Raw genomic sequence first — 19864 nt, forward strand, 5'->3', positions numbered from 1 at the left:
GTCTCATCGTGATCCTTTGAAACGCTAGGGTCATATTGCTCGCAAGAAACCACTCGAATTCACCGAATCACGAGATATCCAAACAATTGAAATAGCGTGGCCCCTGGTGTAGGAGCTGTCTGAAACGCCATCCAGCTTCAGAAACATTCATCGGTGCTGCTAGTCTTAGAGTAGTGCACCCTGCCGTAGGCCTATGTATGCATCATACAGTAGCTTGGTGTTTATCGAGGTCGTTCACAAAAGCTGATACAGCAACGTACATAAGATACAGGATTACAGCCTCCAGAACAAAGCAACCTCTGCATATAAGGCCAACAAGTTGCTTCCTTTTCGTTCCGACAGTCATCATGACTTTTTTCTGATGCTTGAAGGACGTGCCGTTGAGACGTCTTGTTGCTTAAAGCTTCTGCACCGCAATGTCAAGGCAACATGGCTCTCTTTTAATTGGTCTGAAAGCTGCTGCACTGCCCTCTTTCAAAAAGGGCATTCAGGAGCGACTGGACGGCGTATATGGAGCAGCATCAGTATCAGCAAACGTCTGATTGAGAGATATGCTCATCACCACTCCAAAAGTTCGCAGGGCAGTCACCTCAAATACTGTATAAATAGCGATATTCCAACAGCAGCACAGACCTTTTCGGTGGCAACATCGAGAAGCGTAGGCACATGTGCATTGAGACTGATCAGAATTTCAATTGCTTCAACTGTCTTTCGCAGTCATTTCCTTCCTACGATGCAGCAGCAGCCACTAGTCACATTCATCGCAGTTTTACTCGGGTTGCTGTTTGCCATCGCCGACGCTCAGCAATCCGATGATGCTTTACGTTGCAAAGACCACCCTGCCTACAGCAACGCTCTTAACTCTGTTCTCATTTCTTCTTGGGATTACGATGTCTCATCCCCGAATTCTGAGCAGTTGGCCTACATTGCTCGTTACAGTGGGCACGTGTACGCACCTGTCAGCGACCCAGCATCGAACAAGTTCAGGGGTCTCGATCTGTTTCACACAACCGGTCTCGTTCGCTCTCCATCCTTCCGCATGACTTTCCAGCGCGGAGCAATTGCATACATCTTTGTCGACGTCGAGTCGGACAAGTTCGACCCCTCTATTGTTGCAATGCTTCGTGGCGGGTGGACCTCCGAAGGCTGGGCCGAGCGAATCCAGGGAGCGAACACCATCACTTACGGAATTCACGATACTCTGACTAGGCCGATGACAAAATATGCGTACGTCTTCTCGAAGACTACTGGCAGTAAGGACTTTGTAGACTTTCCTCAAGGTCGATTTGTGAAGCAAAGGATTACGGGGCTTGCTGTTCCCGGAAGCTTCAACGTATGGGTTGCAGAGGCAGATGGTAGCGCAAGTCCACCTGTTGGGGCTTTCGGTGGGTCTGCTATATCTGCAAATTCGAAATGTCCTGATGCGTTGCACAATGTGTGGACAACACAAGATAATAATCCGAACGATCCGGATACGCAAGGAGTCGAGTTCAGAACCTGGCACCCCGCATGGGATCCTTGTTTCTGGTGGTAAGTTCTTCATGTTTCTGACTTTTCTTCACCTCTTCAGGCGCACCAATCGCGGACATGCAGACATCTAACACACAAGTCGCGGTCAATGATTCTGTTTTGATTTTAGCGCATACGACCACGAGCACGGCTCGTCACCAACGATGCTCATGAACTACACCCCAAAATTCACGTACACGAGTTGGAAGAACAACCGGGAAATGGAAAGCGACCGCGGCTTCAAAGGTTTCGTGTTACGTTCGGGCCCGTACTTACTCTACTACAGCCTGCATGTAGCGCAATCGTCGCTGCGTCGGGTTTCGGTGCGCTTTCATACAATCAATTTTGCTGTTGTTGACCGAAAAACGAAAGAGTTGTTGATGGATATTCAGCACAAGGGCGATTTCGGGTGGGCAGGTGTGCGTTTACTAGGGGGAAAAACATTCCGGGCGATTAACCCGGCGGAAGCAGTGATTGAACAGGAACTACTGAGTGGGCCGAACAACTTTCGAAGTATTAACATCATCGCCGAAAACAGTCCCAACCCAGAGTTTTTTTTTCGCTCGCAGATCCTTATTGGAGCGTACGAAGAATGGCAAACGCTTCCCATGTGCATGCAGACGTCTAGCCGAACATCAATCTTCCACGTCGTACTGAAACTACCCAACACTGCTTTTAAGTCCCTAGCGGAACCCAACACCATTGTCAACCTCGGCAAGAAGACGAGAGGCAGATTTTACAGGAGTACGGGATTGAACCGGTCCCTTCGGTTTAGACGACTGAATATCGGGGCACAGCATTGCCCAGAAGGCGCCGCAGGGGGATTTTTCTATACAGATCAGTTTGGAAAAGAGATTCGTTCGGGACCGGGTCCGAATTCAGTACGACAGTTTGTGAAGCCTGGATTTAACTTCGTACTGAATGGACGGTACGAAGCGGTGGACACCTGGACTGGGCTTCATTTCAAAGGAGCCAGAGGATTCTTTTCGGACCACGGCTATGGAATTGATCCAGACAGAAACTAATTGCATGCGTACTGTAAATGAGAACCGCGAGGAGCGAGGTGTAAATGCTGTATCAGTACAGTCCAGCAATGCCTCACATGCGCTTGAACATAAAAAATTTGAGTTAATGCTGCGTTTAGTGGGGCGATCGTGGTCTTTTTTGTGGCAAAAAGGGGGTGAAATGGCTTTTCTTGTAGTGTTGAGGGGGTGAATTACGCGAATGTGTTGCATAAGGGGGGCGAAGGGAAGAATATCAGTAGTATGTTAGACCCGACCACTGAAATGTCGCCTTTGGTCACCCGTCCCAAACAACTCAATTGGGATTCTTCGCCCGTGTAGTAATCCAAAATGGCAAGTAATCGAGCTATTAAACTCAACATTTCTAGAACGCGGATACTGTAGGGACAATTAATCTCGTGATCGGCCACGCCGATGTGGCCCCCTTATCGACTGTTTCAACCTCCACAATACGCCACACATGTACGATACAATACGCCACACATGTACGTGAGCGGGTGCCGGCCCATGCGCGCGCGGCTGTGGTCGGCGGCGAAGTACGCCGTGGCGGGGCGGGGGAACGCGACGCTGCGGGGGGGCCAGGTGCGCACCGCGGCGGAGGAGATGGTCGAGGGCGACGGGTAGGTCGAGGCGATGTACGAGGCGTACCCGTACGTGGACGGGGAGGGGCGGCCGAACGGCACGCCGAGGGAGAAGAGGCTGGTGCCGGATTACGTGGTGAGGGCCGGGAGAGTCGAGGAGGACCTGGGCGCGCTGCTCACGGCGATGGGGTGCGCGGCGCGGTTTCGCAGCGACAACGTGCACGAGGAGCGCGGCGCGGACGGGTTTCTGGAGGGCGTGCAGCTCGCGCATGCGGACGCGACGTACCGCCGGCTGGAGCGGCTGGCGAGGGAGGGCAATGAGAGGGGGCGGCGGAAGGTCCGGGACTTGATGGCCGCGGCGGAGTGAGTTGTCCGAGCGGGCATTCCCGCGGATTCCGAAACGTGGGGGGGGCGGTCGGTTGTCAGTTGTTTCGAGGGCATCGCCCGAAATGCTCTCTGAAACAGCTGTATGGGGATACTGCAGAGTAGCCCAGTAGCCGCTCTTTTAGTAACGCCTTAGTATCCGATTTCGCCTGTCATTTAGTACAATTTATAGCACCGTCCACTTTGTTCAGATTCTGTCGCCCCTCACGAACAACCAAATTCTTTTCTGTCACCCCCATGTTGAAGACGTCACCCATACGATCCCTACAAATATTTCTCAATCGGATGGGTGCCTCAGCAAATTTTGACCGCGTCACCCCCTCAACACTACAAGAAAAGCCATTTCACCCCCTTTTTGTCACAAAAAAGACCACGATCGCCCCACTAAACGCAAAATCTCCCAAAAAATTTACCAGAGCTGAAGGGGAGACATTGCGGACTAGAACACAGACCCCTTTGTGACAACTGTAGCGATTAGCGGTTAGGGACTGCGCTAAGCTGCTCTTTCACAACTCATGGTTGAGAGCCATGTCAGGCAGTAGTGAAGGATATTCACATACAGGTGTTCATTCCTGGGGAAGACTAGAACTGAAGTCAGATCCGTGCATGCCCTGTATGCGGATGCAAATGCTGTGAGAGACGTGACCACACGCCTGTACGAATTTAATTGTATCTACCGCGTAAGCTTCTGCACCGCCAGTCGATTGCAACTTAATGAAACTTTTTTAAGTTGCGCACTTCATTACTTTTGGCGGTAGGAACATGTCTTGCAGGACGCGCTCTCCAGCCTGCGCAATGATTGGAATCACCATGAGAGCTCTTCTGCTCCACCGTGAGCGACGTTGACGCACTTCCCATTCCCTTGAACTGGTATCTCGTTCACGTTTCCTCGTCCTTGTCCTAAAGCATCCTAAACCAGCACGAAAGACAAAATCTCATAAGCAGATCTTTAGAAAAAGAAAAAGAAAACAGTACTGTAGTCGAGTGAGAATACAGCACCCTCAGGTTCTCCTTTGTACAGTACCCTTGTACCCTTCTCATTGGCGTAGTGTGTGACACGGCTCAAATTGGGACACCAAAATTATAATGCCGCGCCGCATAGTTTCGCCATATGATTTTGCTGAACTATTTCGCAACGAATTAAATATATTCGTTTGATGAAAAATAGTCATGCTCTGACAAACGGTCAGTTTTCTGCTCCTCATGCTTTAGCAGAGGTTTCCGTCGCTCTCAATAATGATTATGTGTTGCGCAACATTCTAAAAGGATGTATGCCTGTCAAAGAACCCCACACCTAAGAAATCTAATAGAAAATTCCTCGCAACAAGAAACGCAGCGACGGTTGGCAATTTGCAGTCCACTCGTGCTCGTTTGGAGGGGCGGAATCCTCCAAAGGCGCCCGTACCCGACGTTTATCACATTCAGGAGTATAATGTAGAGAATGATACTGCAAACGAAGAAAACAGTGACTCTCAAAAACGTCTGCAAGCGCAGTCTGCGGTGTCGCCTCTCGAAGACATAGTTGGTGACGACTTGCCAATCTCGCAATGGCCAAGAGCCCGAAAACAGCGGATGCAGGTTGAGGAAGGCGAGTTGTTTAGGACCCGCAAGCACACGGCAGCGTCGTCTTTGTTGGGTCTCTCCCATTACAGATGAAGCGTGAAAGACATGAGATTTCTTGTCGTCCCACTTTGACCCAGGCATAGTTTGGAGACCAATTCTCCCTTCCAAATAAAGGCATTTTTCCTCAAATACGCACTGCATTCGCATATTTTATCATAACTTCTTATGTGTCCCACATCAAGCCAATGAGAAGGGTACTACAATAATTGTCTGACTACTATGAAAAGTATGACAGCATGTTGTAGCCTTCCTACGATGCATTTCTTTTTTTGAAAAAGACATTTAGAAAACCCACGGACGCCAACCTCGCACGCCCGCCAAAACTCAATTTGCTTTCTATGATGAAGAAGACAATTGGTCTTGTCGCAGCAAGAAGCAAATGACAAAAGGGGCCCCCAGCGAATCGTCTACGACATATCCATGTACTCTGCTGTCGGAAGCGGCGAGGATTCCGTGTCTTCTAAACTTCCCATATCTTCTTGAGATTCCCCTTCGAAGCCTTCTGGGGAGCCTGGGCAGCCCCATCCAATGGCCCCGTCGGCGAGAGTGCACTGCTGCACTGTGCACAAGGGAAAATAGCGACAGATGTGCGTGGCAATGGTTTCAGTGCTACATAAGTCCGGACAGAAGGATGTGATGGTCGGAATGCTGTCCCGTAGGAGATGCTCCGTAGGAAGGGCGAAGGAAATGGACGATAGGAACAGTAGAGCTGCAAAGCAGAACAATGTGCGAGTCATGGCGAGAAAAACTGGCTTGGGAGTGGTGGTAGCGTCGGTCGGGGCTGAGTCAGGAGTTTGATGTTGGTGGGATTTGAGCTGAGGTGGTCGACGCAAACGGGCTCATGGTTAAATAGAGACGGAATCAGTGCGAACGTGTTGAGACTGGCGCTCAGAAACCCAACAAGCGGCACACAGAGAGCAAGACGTTAAGGCTTTGTTATCTTGCATGAAGCTGATCTTTACCAAAGTGTAAGTGGTCAAAGTATGCATGTACCGTAAGACGCCGGACACCAGCAATTCCTTCGTATACTGCTCTACCATGTTTTCAAACAGCTGCCTTGCATGGATCGTGGTTCGGGCCGGGCAGCGATGTGCTCAGACACAACTAGGTCATTGCAAGCGAAAATTTGTCGCAGCGATTCACGTTGACGACGTCGTGGGAGGGAAACGGGGCTGTGGTCATTCACCCGTAATTTGCAGCGCTCTTTTACGCCATGTATTGTAGGAGGACTGCACAGTGAGCGGATTTCCTACGACAACAATGACCTGGCCAAGAGGTCCTCTGCAATTTTCTTTCGCCTGCAAGTATTTTCCATTTCTGTATTGTTGAGGGAATTTCGAGGCAGCAAGACTATCCTAACACTTTACAGTACTAGTACGTATGTATAGAATCTATACTTGCTTTTTAGTACAACAAGCGTCTCTTTACGTAAAGTACTCAAGGGTACAACTATTTGTTGGCACGCAGCATGCGTAGAAAACTTGTTCCGAGGGAGTCATGGAATGAAATTGTGAAAAAAGTTTCTGTCGAGATCCTCGGATGGGACTCCTGGCAAACGAAGCTGCGCTTACGTGGCCGACGTTTGAAGCGACGGTCAGGCAAGCAACATCTGTTTCGAAAACGCAACTTCGGACGATGGTCGTCCGATGGAGCGGTGCCAACACTGTACTAGCAAGGGTACACGCAGCGCTGGGAGGGACGAAGACTTGTTGACAGGCACAGAGTATCACGGTACTGTAGTGAAAATATGGACTGGAAAGCAATCGCGGTACGATTGAACTGTAGTGTGTTGCAAGCAGCTGTTGGTGATAGCACAACCACTTTAAAGGGAAAACGAGAGGCGACAGGTAAAGGAATGTACGGCACGAGTGCAAAGCGCATCATCGCAAAAGCATATCAGCTCAAAAGTCGTAGCGATCAAGAAGCAACGTGCTTGGTTGGGTCTTGTCACAAATGTACTCCTGTGTTCGTTGTCAGTCGTGACAACATGAACACGTGTACAGCGTTGCACAGAAATTGATTCCAATTTCTGCAGGCGTCTTCGTGTACACGTGTTTGCGTAGGACGTACGCCACTGGCGGGATCATGACAAGTCGGAGCCATCCGCCATCGCCACCACCCTCCCCACGCGTCCTTTCGTCACCGCGCCGTCCCCTTTCCGCTGCCGGCAGCTAGCATGCCACTTCCGCGTACATTCACTTGAGAGCGCCCGCCTCGCCATGCAACCCATCTTCCGGCCCTCTCCCCAAACATCCCAACTGTATCTCCCTAGGACACGCCTCTCCACGTTGCGTTGCCGCGTTGCCGCCGGAAGCCCTCGATCCTTCTCGTCGCCCCAGGAGCGAGCCCCTCCGCCAGCGTCCAACCATGCCCTCGTCTTCAACTCCGACTCCGATGCCCCCTGCCGAGCGGGGCCCCGATTCCGACACCGGCTTCTCCCATGAAATGGAGCGCGTCGCTATGGGCGAGTCGGTCGTCCTGGAAAAGACAGGCTGGCTCGTGCTCCGCTCCACGGCGAACAACCTCAACAGCGTCCTCCGAAACGCAGGCGTTACCGGGTTGCGCGTCCATCAAATATATAACGCCGACCTCCCGCCCGAATGGCATGTCAAAAGCTTTCTGTTGCTGTACAAGTGGGCCCCGGATCGCGGCGACAACATGAAGTGGAATCCCGAGAACATGTCCCATTCCTTCGCTCAGGAGGATCCCCACCCGAACAAGGAAAATAGTATCATGTTCTGCACCCAGTCTATGGATAACGCGTCCGCTACACAGGGCTTGCTGGTGTCTGTTTTGAACATCGCAAGGGGTGCCAGCCAGAGCTTCAACTTAGGCCCAGAACTTACTCGACTAAGGGCTTTCATGCAGCCCATGGATCCCATCCTGCGCTCGGCGGCCATATGCAGTTCGGAGGTTGTCCGCAATGCCCATAACAAGGCCGCTCACGAACAGCCTGGTGGTCATCCCCAGATGTTGGACGAAGACGACCGCCTGCAGACTATTATCCTTGCCGATGAGCTTTGGATGTACACTGTATTGCTTCCAGATGCAGCTGGAAAAGTAGTCTACGAACTACAAGGTGTTGCGGATCAAGCCAAGAGGGTAGGAGTGTGCGAAGGCACCGATCAGGACGACTGGTTGCCCCACGGCATTGACTTTATCAAAAGAAAAGCTACCACTTTTCAAGAGCACAACACCCCGTTTCTATTTTTTGCAGTGGTCGAGGATACACCCGAGAACAGCACGGTGCGCGCAGCGAACAAGCGGAAATCGACCTGGTCGGACGGTGACTCTTCGTCGCCGGAGTTGCAGCAGCAATCATCTGAGGAGGAAAAGGAGGGTTCAGACGTGGCGCCAGCCGAGTCAGCGGCGGATAGGGATAGCGACAAGCCAGAAGGTGGGGACGAAGTCGACGGAGAGACGATTCGAGAAGAGGTGCAGAGAATACGGGCAACGCACAACTATGACGCTTTCTTCACAGAGTTTTTGAAGCTGCTTGCGAGCAGAGGGGACTTAAACGCAATGATTCGAGCACAGTCCGAGTACGGCACGGGACCGGAGAGCGACAGGTATGACGATTGACGAAATTCAATCCCTTCTGTCGACGAGAAAATTGTGTCGTGGGCACGCTTGGTCTTTTGGTTGGGTCAGGACCCGGACTGAGAAACGGATCTGGATATCGAAGCATGGCTTTGGCCTGCGGTTTGGCTTCCCGGTGGAGCTAATGACAAGCTTCTGGAACGTGGCAAGAGAGAAGTGCAATAAAATTCAAGATGAGGCGATCCGCCAGTCTTTCCGGCCGCGGCGATGTTGTGAAGTTGGGGTCTTGGCTACCTTTAGCTTCTGGTTTGATCATTCGCAAGAATGCGGGACATTCAAGTGCAGCATGGAATGACACGCCCGTATAGTTTTCGTTTATCTTAGGTTGCGAACACCGTCTGTGATTCACGCCCTGATTATGCAATCCTCTATGTCAACATATCTGGGTGCGGTTGGCCTGTCACTTCGTTCAGTCGAGCGCACCAGAGCACTCTTGTCACATGCCATGAGCGACTGGACCTGGGACGGATGAAGAGAGAACAAGAAGTGTACGGTACAGGTATTGCTATCCCTGAGACGTGAGGAGCCGGAAGTCTGTGGATACCTTTGTGACGGTGCTTCGGAGCCTTATGGGAAACGAAAGGGTGAGAAGGCAGGAGACGCGGTGGAGCATGTTAGGCGTGCGTGGACTACGGTCGACAAAAGAAACTAGCGGGGCCATGGAGGCTATGACAGAGGCATGGTTTGCTTCCACCGTGCTGCTCCAGTTGAAAATCTTGTTGGCGAAGGCCGACGAGATGCATCCTTGGAGAGGGCAAGTATGAAGGATACAGTAGGCGTACGTGGTCCTGGTGTTCCTACAGTGCCGTTGATGCGGAACGGTAATTGTGAAGAAGAACGGTGGATAACGCGCGTGCGAGGGTAAGGGGTCTCATGTGCGGAAACTGGGAGAGGATGTGAGGCTACTGAACGGCTGTTTGGGACCGCCGGAAGCAACGGGCCAAATTCCAACTACACGTATGGCTGACGGTTGGCAATTCAATCAAGTGCATTTGCTGCGTCAAGGTGAGTGTCTCGGAGGGGATGTTACGCTCTTTGATGCCGATACTTGTACCAAGTACCAAGGAGCCTTTGCATCCACCGCTTTTTCTTCTCATGTTTTTGTCCCTCAAAAACGTGCCGAACCTGCTCGAATAGCTTTCGCGCAAACCTTGCCAGTCATACTGTTCCGTTGGGTACCACAATTCACCTCACCTTTCTTGTCAATGTTTGACACATCCTCTTCATAAACTGTACCAAGGGTACACTCCATCTGCAGACTCGCGCAGAACGCCTCAGCGTTCAAGGGACACAGCGAGTGAGACCTGCATACACGTGGAGCGATGGCACCGGTTGCCCGGATCGAGACAGCCTTCGACACTCCAGACCGCTGCGGTTCACTATAAAAAGAATTTCACATCTACGCCCAGTCCCGACGAATCCCACTCCCTCCTTACCCCTCACTACTCGCGTAGCACCGCCGAAAACAGAGGCTCTCGCTCAGGGATGGAGCTCTACATCTCCACCCTTGTTTCACTTCACAACCTTGCCGCACGCACGCGCGCGCCCCGAGATCGCTTCTGACAGCCCTTCAACCACGGCCCACCCCACTTCGCGCATTGCGCGAAGTCTGTCCAAGTGACGCCACTCACTTCATTCCCCGCAAGAGTGCGTGCGCCGTCACCCGCGTCAGGCCGCGTCTTTATGACGTTCAGGTCATGCCTGTGCCACTCTCAGCCTAGCACCACGTGCTTGTGATAAGCCTCAGATTATTTATTGCCTTGTTGCCCTCTCCATGATTCGCGTCAGAAACACGCCTCATGTCCCACTTGGAGCAAACTGTCGGAAACTGCTGCTCCATGGCATTCTGGAATTCAGCGATGCACTACAGTACCTCCGTAGCGCATGTAAAATTACCTCCGTAGCAAGCGCATGGTAGTCTCAGAGAAGCCCTTGTTGCGCCATAGAAGAGTATATTTCCTCCCTAAAAGTTGCCTCAATATTTGTTTTGTCGACACGGCGGCGGCGCTGAGTTGTTTTGCATAGCCTGCATCCAGTGGGACTCCAAGTGAAAGTCGTCAACGCCAAGATCAAATCTGTTAACATAAAGTTGGCCAGGGAGACAGACTTGCCGTACATACTGTACGTATGTACATGCCAACTTGCACGCCCTTTTTTCTTTTTTAGAATCTCAAATTATTCCATGCTCTTTGTGCTCCTCCAACCTTCTTTCCATGTCCTTGCTCGCTACCAGAGCAGCGTTCCACCCACGCAAAGAATAAGGGACCCCACGGTGCCATCTGGACACGAAGCACTGGAGCGCGTCCCAAGCTTCCTTCTGATCTCTCCATCTCACGATTCTTAAATGAGTCCTACACATTTTCCCAATCACAGGATAAGTTGCAGTTTGCACGCCGACTTTCGTGCCGGCATCTGTAAGGTCACGTCCTACGGGCTTCGCATGCTTCGCTCCTTGACGCAAAAAAAGAATAACATGTTGATGGAATTGAAAACAGCGACAGACTAGCGGGCCTTTCGCATGTGAGAAGATCCGTGTCAGCAAAACATCAAAAAGAGAAATGGAAGCATTATTTTCAAATTTTAGGATTCATCCTCTTCCCCAGCAAAGTCGGCAGGCGCAGAACGGCTTTTATCTCGTATCGCTGCGCCACACTCGAATGGAATGCCCATCCTAAATCAATATCATTCACGTCCTGGATGCGTCTATCCCTAATATCGAAAGAAGTGCCATCCTATCTGAGTCTCAAGCAGTACGAAGGGATCAAGTGGAGGGTTCCTGTACGTACCACGTTTATTAAGCATCGATACCTCCGGAACAATGTTGTCTCGGATGGATCAATGCAAACCTCCACCTCTGTACGGTGACAGTATTCGGCAGGTCCGATGCTACGTCTGCGGGGCATGTTCTCACTGGTGACATTTTTATTTGATGCTGCTTCGTTTCTGAAGGCCTCGAGAGAACCAACAGCCACTGCTGACAGAACATTCTGGGACAGGAAATTCTCATCCACGCGTCGAAAACGAGATCTCGAAAATCTCCAAAGCTCGTTCTAGGACTGATCTACGTATCGATATCTACATAAATGCATGTGTATATGTTAAACCGAGTTCGCAAACAAATAGCTGAACGCGGTTCTATGGTGCAGTATTAATATCCAGGGCAATCCCAAATGTTGTTTAAGACTCCTGTGTTAATTACTCTAATCGCGCAAACATGCTTCTGCCCCCATACGCAAGCAATTTCATGCATGAATTCGTCATTGTAAACAGGAGCTTCAGCACCACACATTGTTCGAAACATCTATTGCTGTTGAACGAAGAAGAAACCTGCTACTGCATGGAGGGCATACTGCTCGAACGGCACAACCAACTATCTGATTAAAACATCGTGAAAGGTGCCACAAAGAAATCATGTCAACTTCTTCCCTCGAATGGTGCACATGCCTGCAGACAGTTGCTTCGAGTCAACCCTTCTTTTTCAACAAGAAACACTTTGAAAGAGCATCAAGAGCATCAATGTCCTACAATATTACAACCACCTGAAAGTTCTACTTTAGGGTTCGAATCAATGCCCTGCAGAGTTTCTCAATGCTTCCATGAAGCTTTCCCTCACGGATTGTGCGGCTGTATTCCGTTATGTTTCTGTTCCTAATGGTTCAGAGAGTCTGGTTTTGCGTAACACGAAAGCTGCTGATGGCTCAACGGCAATTTAGCCCGAACACCCGAACGATTTTCAACAAGTAGATTGAACCTACGGCATGGCAACAATGGAGACTTGGGAGTTGGTCCATGATGGCCATGTACAGAAAACACATACTGTAGCCATACACTGTACAGTGTACACCGGATGGATTGCACCTTCCGAAGGTACATCAAAAGAGTATCTTGATATAGCAGCTTTCTACAGGCGAGAAGAACACTCGAATATCGTTCGAGACATCTAATGAAGCTGACAACAAAAAGGCATATGGTTTCTCCGAAATTCCTAAAGTGGTGGCAGTGTACCAGGAATGGCTTCTGTATGTGAAAATGTAGTGACCTGTAGAACACTTTTTGGGTCCAGTTCCCGCACATCTTCTACACCTGTTGGAACTCTAATCCGCGCACTGTTTCTTCGTGTCAAAAGTCATGCTTTTGGGATTCTTGTTTACCACAATACGTGCAACCTTGAAATGACGTACTATTGGCCAACCCTACGCTGCGACTGCCGACAACAGGTGCACAACGCTTGCTGAGCTCTGCACCTTTCCCGACCTTTTTTTCATGCAATTATGCTAATCTGCTTGGCGAGATCTAACACCCTTTTCATTCATGTCACGAGTTTTCAGACTGCGAAGTTACAGTAGAGGAGAAACTGCTTGCAACAGGAGAGAAAATGACTGCGTGAAAATACCGTGCGCTACATTGATGAAAAAGTTTAGCGTCGCATTCTTTAGTATTTGCAGTTTCGAATTGTTGCTAGGAAGCTGATGTTAGCAGGTTTTCTTCGCAAGAAGACCGTAGTTAATCGTGAGGGTATGCGTGGACGAGTAGTAGTAGTGGTAGACAGAAGAAAGTGCAGCATGTTGATACACATGATACTTCCATGGGGTAGAGTACAGAACTGTGCGCTCGTTGCCCGTCTGCAGCAGACTTTATTCATCGCCTGTGAAAGCGCCTACCGTCGCGCTGCGCTCGCGGACTTGGTCCTCTGGCAGCATCCGTATGTCTCCGATGGGGGTAGTCCGGGTCTCTCTCTGCATGCTTTCTAGGTGATTTTGTTGTAGTTTTCCTTCGCATCTTGTCGCCAGCTTTAGCCTTTGCCTTCGCGGCATAGCTCTTCCGTGCGTGATGCCTTTCTGTGTGTCTTCTAGACTTTTCCCTCTCCCTATTGGTATCCCTGGCCTTATATTTCCTTTCTCTTTCCGCGTCCCTTTCGCGTTCTCGATGTCCCCTTTCCATATCGCGCCTCCGCTCCCCGCGGGTATGCGGGATGCGTCCGGCTCTGGGATCCCATTCCAGACTTCTATCTCGACCTCTGGGTCTAGTTGCACCCCTCTCCATAGCCCTAGCTCTAGTTCTGTGCATATATCTCTCTCTACGCCATCTATACAGCATAACATCCCTCTCTGTATGCCGGGCGCCAGGGGCCCTTTCCGTCAACTTGCGGGTGAGTTGTTGAGGTGGGGCAATGGGTTTGGGTTGAGGGGCGTCCTCTGGCAAACTGCGGCGCTGAAAATGGCGCGGCTCATCGTAGCTGTGGGCCGGCGAGTCATCGGTGACGTCCGAGACAGAAAACGAGGACATCCACTCTTCGAATATGTTATCTTCTCGGTGACCGGCGGCGGCGAGGGCGTGTCTGAACAAGTGGCGCAGCAAGCCATAGTTGGGGCACTCGTCAAATTGGAGGCCCTGGACGTATTGGAAAAAGCCGATCATTTCGTGGGGCATGTTGCGACACAGTGTGCGTAAGCTGCAGCCCGACTTGGCCTCCGTGACCTTTCGCTGCAGGGCCTGCATGCCGTGGGCCCGGACGCCCGTCCATGGGAGATCGCCGCGGAACAAAAAACACATGGTGTACCCCAGGCTCTCGAGGTCATCCCTTCGCGAGAGCTCGCGGCCATGCATGGAGTTGAGCGACGAAAACTCGACCGTGCCGACGGTACCAACGTTTGTCATGGGGGCTATGTGGCGGTTCCACTGATCGCGGTACTGCCCCGCAAGACCATAGTCTGCAAGGTAGATCTGTTTCGGGTCGAGGCGGCCGGGCATCATGTTATCCGGCTTGATATCTCTGTGCAAGAAGCCGTGATGATGAAGGCCCTCCAAAATGTACAGGGTCTGAATGCCGATCATGAGGACGCTCTTCATCGAGAAGCGGCGCTTTTGCTTGTCCACAACGGTCGCGAGACTCTGCCCCAAGCAGTCCAACACGATAGCGTTGTATGAGCCGTGGGCGCCGTAGAAGCGCATGGTCGGGACGCCGCGGATGTTTGCGTGGGCGCGGGCGAGCTTTTCGTACACGGCATACTCCGTGGCCAGCGACGGGTACGGCTTGGACGCGCGCTCCAGCTTGACGGCGACGACGTCGCCCGAGGAAAGGTCGCGCGCCTCGTACACTTTCGCAAACGCGCCCGCGCCAAGCTTCCGGCCCAGCCGGTAGCGGTTGTTGACCAGCGCCGACGAGGACGCGGGGAGCCGCGGCGCGTCCCACTGGCGATGCAAATTCGCAAACATAGTCAGAGGGGTTTCAAGGGAGGGTGCAAGGTTTCGGGGATGGGGGGAGCGTTGGGCGGGGGTTGTGGCGCAGAGGTTGATGGCGGAATGGATGTTATACACACGGGGGCGAAGATCAGCGCGTGCTTCGGGCAGATATGTTGCAGGAGCCGACGAGCGGTAGAGGTTGACAGGAAGTGTTCACAGTCGAATATGCCGACGGTGGCGAAGTTTTGATGGACAGAGTTGGAATAGGTCGGCACGCGGTGCGGTTGGTTGGACGAGCGCCATGATTGCGCGCCAGCAGCCGCAGGCTACCGCAGCAATGCCCAGGAACTCGCGTGCACGCATTCGCGGTTACTCACGGCCTACAGTACATTTCGCCCGCGTCACCCCACCTCCCCCCTCCCGCCCGTTCGCTCCCCCTCCCGTAACAGCCCGGCGCGCTGTCCGCCAGCCCGACCGCGGGAAACAGGCCGGCAACGAGCCGCCACGCCGCCAGCGCTGACGTTGCCGAAACGTTTCCGCTGCCGAATCCCCCGCGTCTGCCTGGCGACTTCAGACAGTGCGTCGCCGCTGGGGGATCGCCCAGACAACGTGTATCAGCCGCGCTGCCCACCTGCCGTCCGCCATCGTTTCCCCGCCACTTCTTCCGCGCCAACTTTTCGTCGCTACTTCTTCCTCACCACCTCGGCGCGGACCCCCCCTCCCCCTCCCCCCCCCCCCCACTCAAAGTATATTCCCGCGTACCCGTTGCAACCGTGCGTCTCGAGTCACGCAGGGCGACGCACTGACGCCCGCCACCACCTTTCGGCGACGTCACCCGCTTTGGCGAGCTGGTGGTCAGCCCGCGAGGCGACCGTGGTGCGTCGGTGGATCATCAGCGAGCCCCGACGCAGCACCCGTGCATCCCCTGCGCCTTCGACACCCGCGGCGCCGCTGTCGAGCGTCCAAACGATACATCTGCAGCACTGGCATCAATGCGCCTCGCTTAAACTCACGCCTCTCACCTTCTAAACTGTGCCGAGAGTATGTCCATTCTCCATCTCGCCCCCTGCTGGTAGTGTATCCCTTGTCGATGCGGGTGTCGCTTTTGTTACAGTCAGAGATAAACGTGCACTCTACCTCGCTGTCGATTGCAAGACCCCCGACGCCGCCCGCTCCCCGCTTTGTATTTCGCGCCGCCCCGCCGTCCTGTAGCCGGACGCAGGGACAAGAGGGACATCAGTAGAAGTGAAAAGGCTACTTTCGCCTTTCCCTTTTCCGCGTCTTCTCGCGTCTTCTCGCGTCTTCTCGCGTCTTCTCGCGTCTTCTCGTTCCGCCTCGTTCCCTTTTCTGTCTTCATTACCAGACACCCATTCCCGCTCCGGCCAGACATCCCTCACGAAGGTATGACCTTTCTCATACCGTGGCCGCAGCCTCCCGACCTCCAGTGTGACTGTAGAGCACTGACCGGCCACGCCCAATCGCGGTGCACACGTGGATTCCCCACGTGTAACCCACGTGTAGCCGTGTACACCGACCTCCGGCCCTGTCCGGGTGTAAGCTCTATGGAGTCCTGTCGAAGTCCTGACAGTCCATTCCGCCACGTGTACCCATATCATACTCCACGTGTCCACGTGTCCCTTCACTACAGTGTACACGCAGGGACGGTATTTAGTGTCACTGATACCATTTCCGTTATGGAAATATCGACCCCTAAACATATATTAATGTCAGTGATACTATTTCCGTACTTACACTATTTCAGTGAAAACGGCATTACTGTCACTGATATTGTCAAACGTAACAATGAATAGTGTAAGTTCGATCCCATTAGAGCCTACAGCATTTCTTTTCGTCCTACCAAAACCTCACATGCCTGCCTCTAATCATAAGTCCTGACGCTGGCCCCCCCTCCTCTTTCCTTATCGCAGATGGCTCTTGTTACAACTCTGCATCGCCCAACCTTTTCCTATACACCAGACCAAAGACCGACCAGTTGACCTGTTCTTAGTACAAAACGCTTTTCAGTAATGAATGCCTGCGTATCTCCACTCCCGCGCACAAATTAGTGCTCCCGAAACGAACCGAACGAATCGCATACCAATACCATCCCTCCGGACCGGCAGTGAGATGGGTCCGGCTCAAAGGAAGGATTGTTCTATGTCTGGATTGATCCGTCGTCGTCCCGGGCTCTGACATGTATTAGTGTCAGTGACACTATTTACGTGGTGACACTAATTTAGCGCTGACACTAAATACCGTCCCCGGTGTACCACTCTAAAGGGGGGACTACTGTACCCCAAGGGTACCACTACTCTAAGAGCATCTCCACCCACGGACAACCTTTGTGTTTGCCCTTCTTTACTTCTCTCCAACCGCAGCGTGGTATAATCACTTAACCACTGCAACACTACTGGTATTAAATGAGTTGTAAGTGAGCAGGGATGAAAACCGTGATGATCGAGAACAAGTCATAGCTCTGCCCGTTTCGACGCTAGCGTTCGAAATCGTCTCGTCCAATAATTCTGTTCGGCCGGGGACGTTTTCTGTGTCGCAAAACTGCCTCTGAAGGGCGATGGATAATAGAGTATACCTATCGGTAATTGTCGTGTCCGTTATCTATATCACGATCTCGCCCCTCATCTTCTCCCTCGCCATTTATGATTTGCGGCCCTGGTATTCTTTAAAGCAATGACATCCATGCATTCGGGTCCAACGCATTGTATGGGTAGACAGATGCAAAAAGGAAGGGTAAGAACTGTATTGTAATCTGTTTATATTGAGCGAACCAAGAGTTGGTATCAAGACATAAAGAACCTCCTTGCCATCGTGCGACACCATGCGCTCTGTCTAAAAGGCATATTTTTCGGCAAGCAAGACAGGCATGGGGGCAGCTTTCGGCAAGCTTTGGGAAGAGGACGGATCGCGTCAGACAAGACGAAGCGGCAAGGTCGGCTTATGCCGAAAGAGCATGTGCCTAAGAAGGCCGGGTACCTCTGTGGGTCGCGATAAGAAGGCTTGGGACGCAGGTAGTTTGATGCAACAGTTGCTTGGTAAGCTGCGTCTTCTGCAACAGATGCAGCCGTTGCGCATTGCTCCTGGCACAAATCGTGGCACTTTGAAAAAGCGGACGTAGAAGTGGTGTGTTCTTTGGAAATGGATGACGCCGCGTCCTTCAATAACAGAGCGTTGTGGAGTCTGCGTGGTTTTATTCGTCGGGGTTTCCCGGCGTTGCGGTATGCGTGAGTCATTTACTCGTTGTCTTAATGCTATGCAGTGTGATGCCGAAGATTAAGTAAAAGACCGTTATTTTCTGACAAGGGTGCAATGTTTTTTCATCGGAGTTGCGAGCGTACCGGAGCTGCGGCAGTGCTGCTTTCTATAGTTTATAGGTGTAATATTGTGTACATGACGCTCATGAGCGCGTTGAGAGTTTATTGGATATAAGGAGGTTTTGCTACTTGGCGTCGGTGGGGGCGCGTTGAGAGAGAGAGAGAGAGAGAGAGAGAGAGAGAGAGGGCGTGGCGAGACAGTGATTTGGGGGAGATTGAATGGGGACCAAGTACGGGTGGGGAAGAGAGGGGAAGAGAGGAGATTGCAGGGTGTTGTAAGCGCGGGCACCGTACATGAGGTTCGAGTCTGCGGGGTTGGGCTCCGTGGTATCTCGACCCTTTGACTGCTCAACTGTGACAGCACAAACAACCAGCTCGCACAGGCGGGAACACTAAATTGAGTAGTACCGTTTCCGCCACTTGGCGTTCTCCAACCGTTATGAACCAATGCAAGGATGAAAGGATGAAAGGATCGAGCCGTCCTTTCTCGCACTAACGAGTGCGTTGCTTCCCTCCTTTCCCTATTCTCCCTCTCCTTCTAACAAAATGCTCCGGAATGCGGAATGCTCACCTTATCCATCCTCTCAAGCTGCACAGCATACCGACCCTTTGACTGCGACTTTTAGTGCGCAGCGCGCTGGCTGCGACCGGCCGGCAGCAGTTGGGCGGCGCGTGCCGGGCGGCGCGTGCGGGCGGCGCGTGCGGGCGGCGCAGCGCTCGCGTCCCGCCCTCCTACGGCAACGAGGCAACAGATGTGGGGCATGACAGTGTAAGGCGGCGGGCAGTCGCGGGAGACGCGAGGGCCGGAAGGCGGTGAGGGGTGCTGAGGGGCGGTGCGGGAAGGCGAGGCGGAGAGCGGAGGATGACGAAAGGCGGCGTGACTTTAAAGTTACGCATGCACGACGCAAAACTCAAAGAGGCCGCTTCATGAGAATTCATATTTTCGGGTCCTTTTCACGGTGGTCAAAATGCGGTTTTCACCGTGACGATCTCGACCACGGTGAACACGGCTGTTGGTAAGATTTTCCGGACGTTTAGCATCAAAACCCTATTTTCACGTTTTAAATTTCGTTGTACATGTGTCGTCGCTGTCGGCAGTAGTTTCTGTCATATCGAAAGTGTGTTGCGCATTGCTGTTCCCAATCTTCAAATCTTCGAAAATATTACTGCTAGCCGTGACTTTGAGGACCAGTTATTTCTACCGTGGCCAATTTGTCACGGTGGAAAACACCATCGGCACGGTGCAAATGACCCCCAGAAAACAGATTTCTCATGAAGCGGCCTCTCAAAACTCACATGCCGAACACAAAACGGAGCAGTGCATACAGCATACATTTGTACAGCGTTCCCCTTTCGCAGTACAAGTACATCCGGCCGGAGCATTTGAAAGGCAGCAATGCGGCATACAGCCACAGGACCAAGGACGGCAACAATTCAACAAATTTCGTTATTTCTCGGCCCACCTCTCTCTCACACGTGTATTCAATCGTCCCCCCAACGTCACCACCGCCCAATCACACCCCTCGCTTCCCCATCTTGCCACCGAGGCACATCGCTGCCCGAGCTGCTGGCAGATCGGGCAGCGATGTGCCTCGGTGAATGGCACCATTCTTCTTCTTCTCTAAACTTTACC

The 19864-nt window shown here is 52.2% G+C and overlaps 8 protein-coding genes; 4 read left to right on the forward strand and 4 right to left on the reverse strand.

Annotated features, from left to right (window-relative positions):
• The first annotated feature begins 5498 nt into the window (after nucleotides 1-5498).
• On the forward strand, nucleotides 5499-5756 carry CHC_T00005875001 (hypothetical protein). Its single transcript, XM_005717472.1, has one exon. It carries the CDS (start codon nucleotides 5499-5501, stop codon nucleotides 5754-5756), a length of 258 nt encoding a protein of 85 aa, XP_005717529.1.
• An 8-nt stretch (nucleotides 5757-5764) lies between these two features.
• On the forward strand, nucleotides 5765-5917 carry CHC_T00005876001 (hypothetical protein). The gene has a single exon (XM_005717473.1). It carries the CDS (start codon nucleotides 5765-5767, stop codon nucleotides 5915-5917), a length of 153 nt encoding a protein of 50 aa, XP_005717530.1.
• Nucleotides 5918-7314: 1397 nt separating this feature from the next.
• Nucleotides 7315-7488, reverse strand: CHC_T00005877001 (hypothetical protein). Its single transcript, XM_005717474.1, has one exon. The coding sequence runs from the start codon at nucleotides 7486-7488 to the stop codon at nucleotides 7315-7317; it is 174 nt and encodes a 57-aa protein (XP_005717531.1).
• A 10-nt stretch (nucleotides 7489-7498) lies between these two features.
• On the reverse strand, nucleotides 7499-7726 carry CHC_T00005878001 (hypothetical protein). The gene has a single exon (XM_005717475.1). It carries the CDS (start codon nucleotides 7724-7726, stop codon nucleotides 7499-7501), a length of 228 nt encoding a protein of 75 aa, XP_005717532.1.
• A 72-nt stretch (nucleotides 7727-7798) lies between these two features.
• CHC_T00005879001 (hypothetical protein) lies at nucleotides 7799-9976 on the forward strand. XM_005717476.1 is given in 2 exon segments: nucleotides 7799-8701; nucleotides 8702-9976. The coding sequence occupies 1 exon segment, from the start codon at nucleotides 7799-7801 to the stop codon at nucleotides 8699-8701; it is 903 nt and encodes a 300-aa protein (XP_005717533.1). The 3' UTR covers nucleotides 8702-9976.
• A 1537-nt stretch (nucleotides 9977-11513) lies between these two features.
• On the reverse strand, nucleotides 11514-11726 carry CHC_T00005880001 (hypothetical protein). Its single transcript, XM_005717477.1, has one exon. The coding sequence runs from the start codon at nucleotides 11724-11726 to the stop codon at nucleotides 11514-11516; it is 213 nt and encodes a 70-aa protein (XP_005717534.1).
• Nucleotides 11727-13310: 1584 nt separating this feature from the next.
• Nucleotides 13311-14935, reverse strand: CHC_T00005881001 (hypothetical protein). XM_005717478.1 is given in 2 exon segments: nucleotides 13311-13357; nucleotides 13358-14935. 1 exon segment carries the CDS (start codon nucleotides 14933-14935, stop codon nucleotides 13358-13360), a length of 1578 nt encoding a protein of 525 aa, XP_005717535.1. The 3' UTR covers nucleotides 13311-13357.
• A 39-nt stretch (nucleotides 14936-14974) lies between these two features.
• Nucleotides 14975-15311, forward strand: CHC_T00005882001 (hypothetical protein). XM_005717479.1 is given in 2 exon segments: nucleotides 14975-15151; nucleotides 15152-15311. The coding sequence occupies 1 exon segment, from the start codon at nucleotides 14975-14977 to the stop codon at nucleotides 15149-15151; it is 177 nt and encodes a 58-aa protein (XP_005717536.1). The 3' UTR covers nucleotides 15152-15311.
• Nucleotides 15312-19864: the final 4553 nt, after the last annotated feature.

The sequence above is a fragment of the Chondrus crispus genome, genomic scaffold (genome assembly GCF_000350225.1).
Source record: "Chondrus crispus Stackhouse genomic scaffold, scaffold_321, whole genome shotgun sequence".
Lineage (NCBI taxonomy): Eukaryota > Rhodophyta > Florideophyceae > Gigartinales > Gigartinaceae > Chondrus > Chondrus crispus.

What these genes read in the sequence shown, in the direction of transcription:
- CHC_T00005882001 (XM_005717479.1), top strand. Translation starts at nt 14,975, where the DNA reads ATGGGGGGAGCGTTGGGCGGGGGTTGTGGCGCAGAGGTTGATGGCGGA.
- CHC_T00005876001 (XM_005717473.1), top strand. Translation starts at nt 5,765, where the DNA reads ATGCTGTCCCGTAGGAGATGCTCCGTAGGAAGGGCGAAGGAAATGGAC.
- CHC_T00005879001 (XM_005717476.1), top strand. Translation starts at nt 7,799, where the DNA reads ATGTCCCATTCCTTCGCTCAGGAGGATCCCCACCCGAACAAGGAAAAT.
- CHC_T00005881001 (XM_005717478.1), bottom strand. Translation starts at nt 14,935, where the DNA reads ATGTTTGCGAATTTGCATCGCCAGTGGGACGCGCCGCGGCTCCCCGCG.
- CHC_T00005878001 (XM_005717475.1), bottom strand. Translation starts at nt 7,726, where the DNA reads ATGCCATTCGGGCGGGAGGTCGGCGTTATATATTTGATGGACGCGCAA.
- CHC_T00005880001 (XM_005717477.1), bottom strand. Translation starts at nt 11,726, where the DNA reads ATGAGAATTTCCTGTCCCAGAATGTTCTGTCAGCAGTGGCTGTTGGTT.
- CHC_T00005877001 (XM_005717474.1), bottom strand. Translation starts at nt 7,488, where the DNA reads ATGGTTGGACGCTGGCGGAGGGGCTCGCTCCTGGGGCGACGAGAAGGA.
- CHC_T00005875001 (XM_005717472.1), top strand. Translation starts at nt 5,499, where the DNA reads ATGACAAAAGGGGCCCCCAGCGAATCGTCTACGACATATCCATGTACT.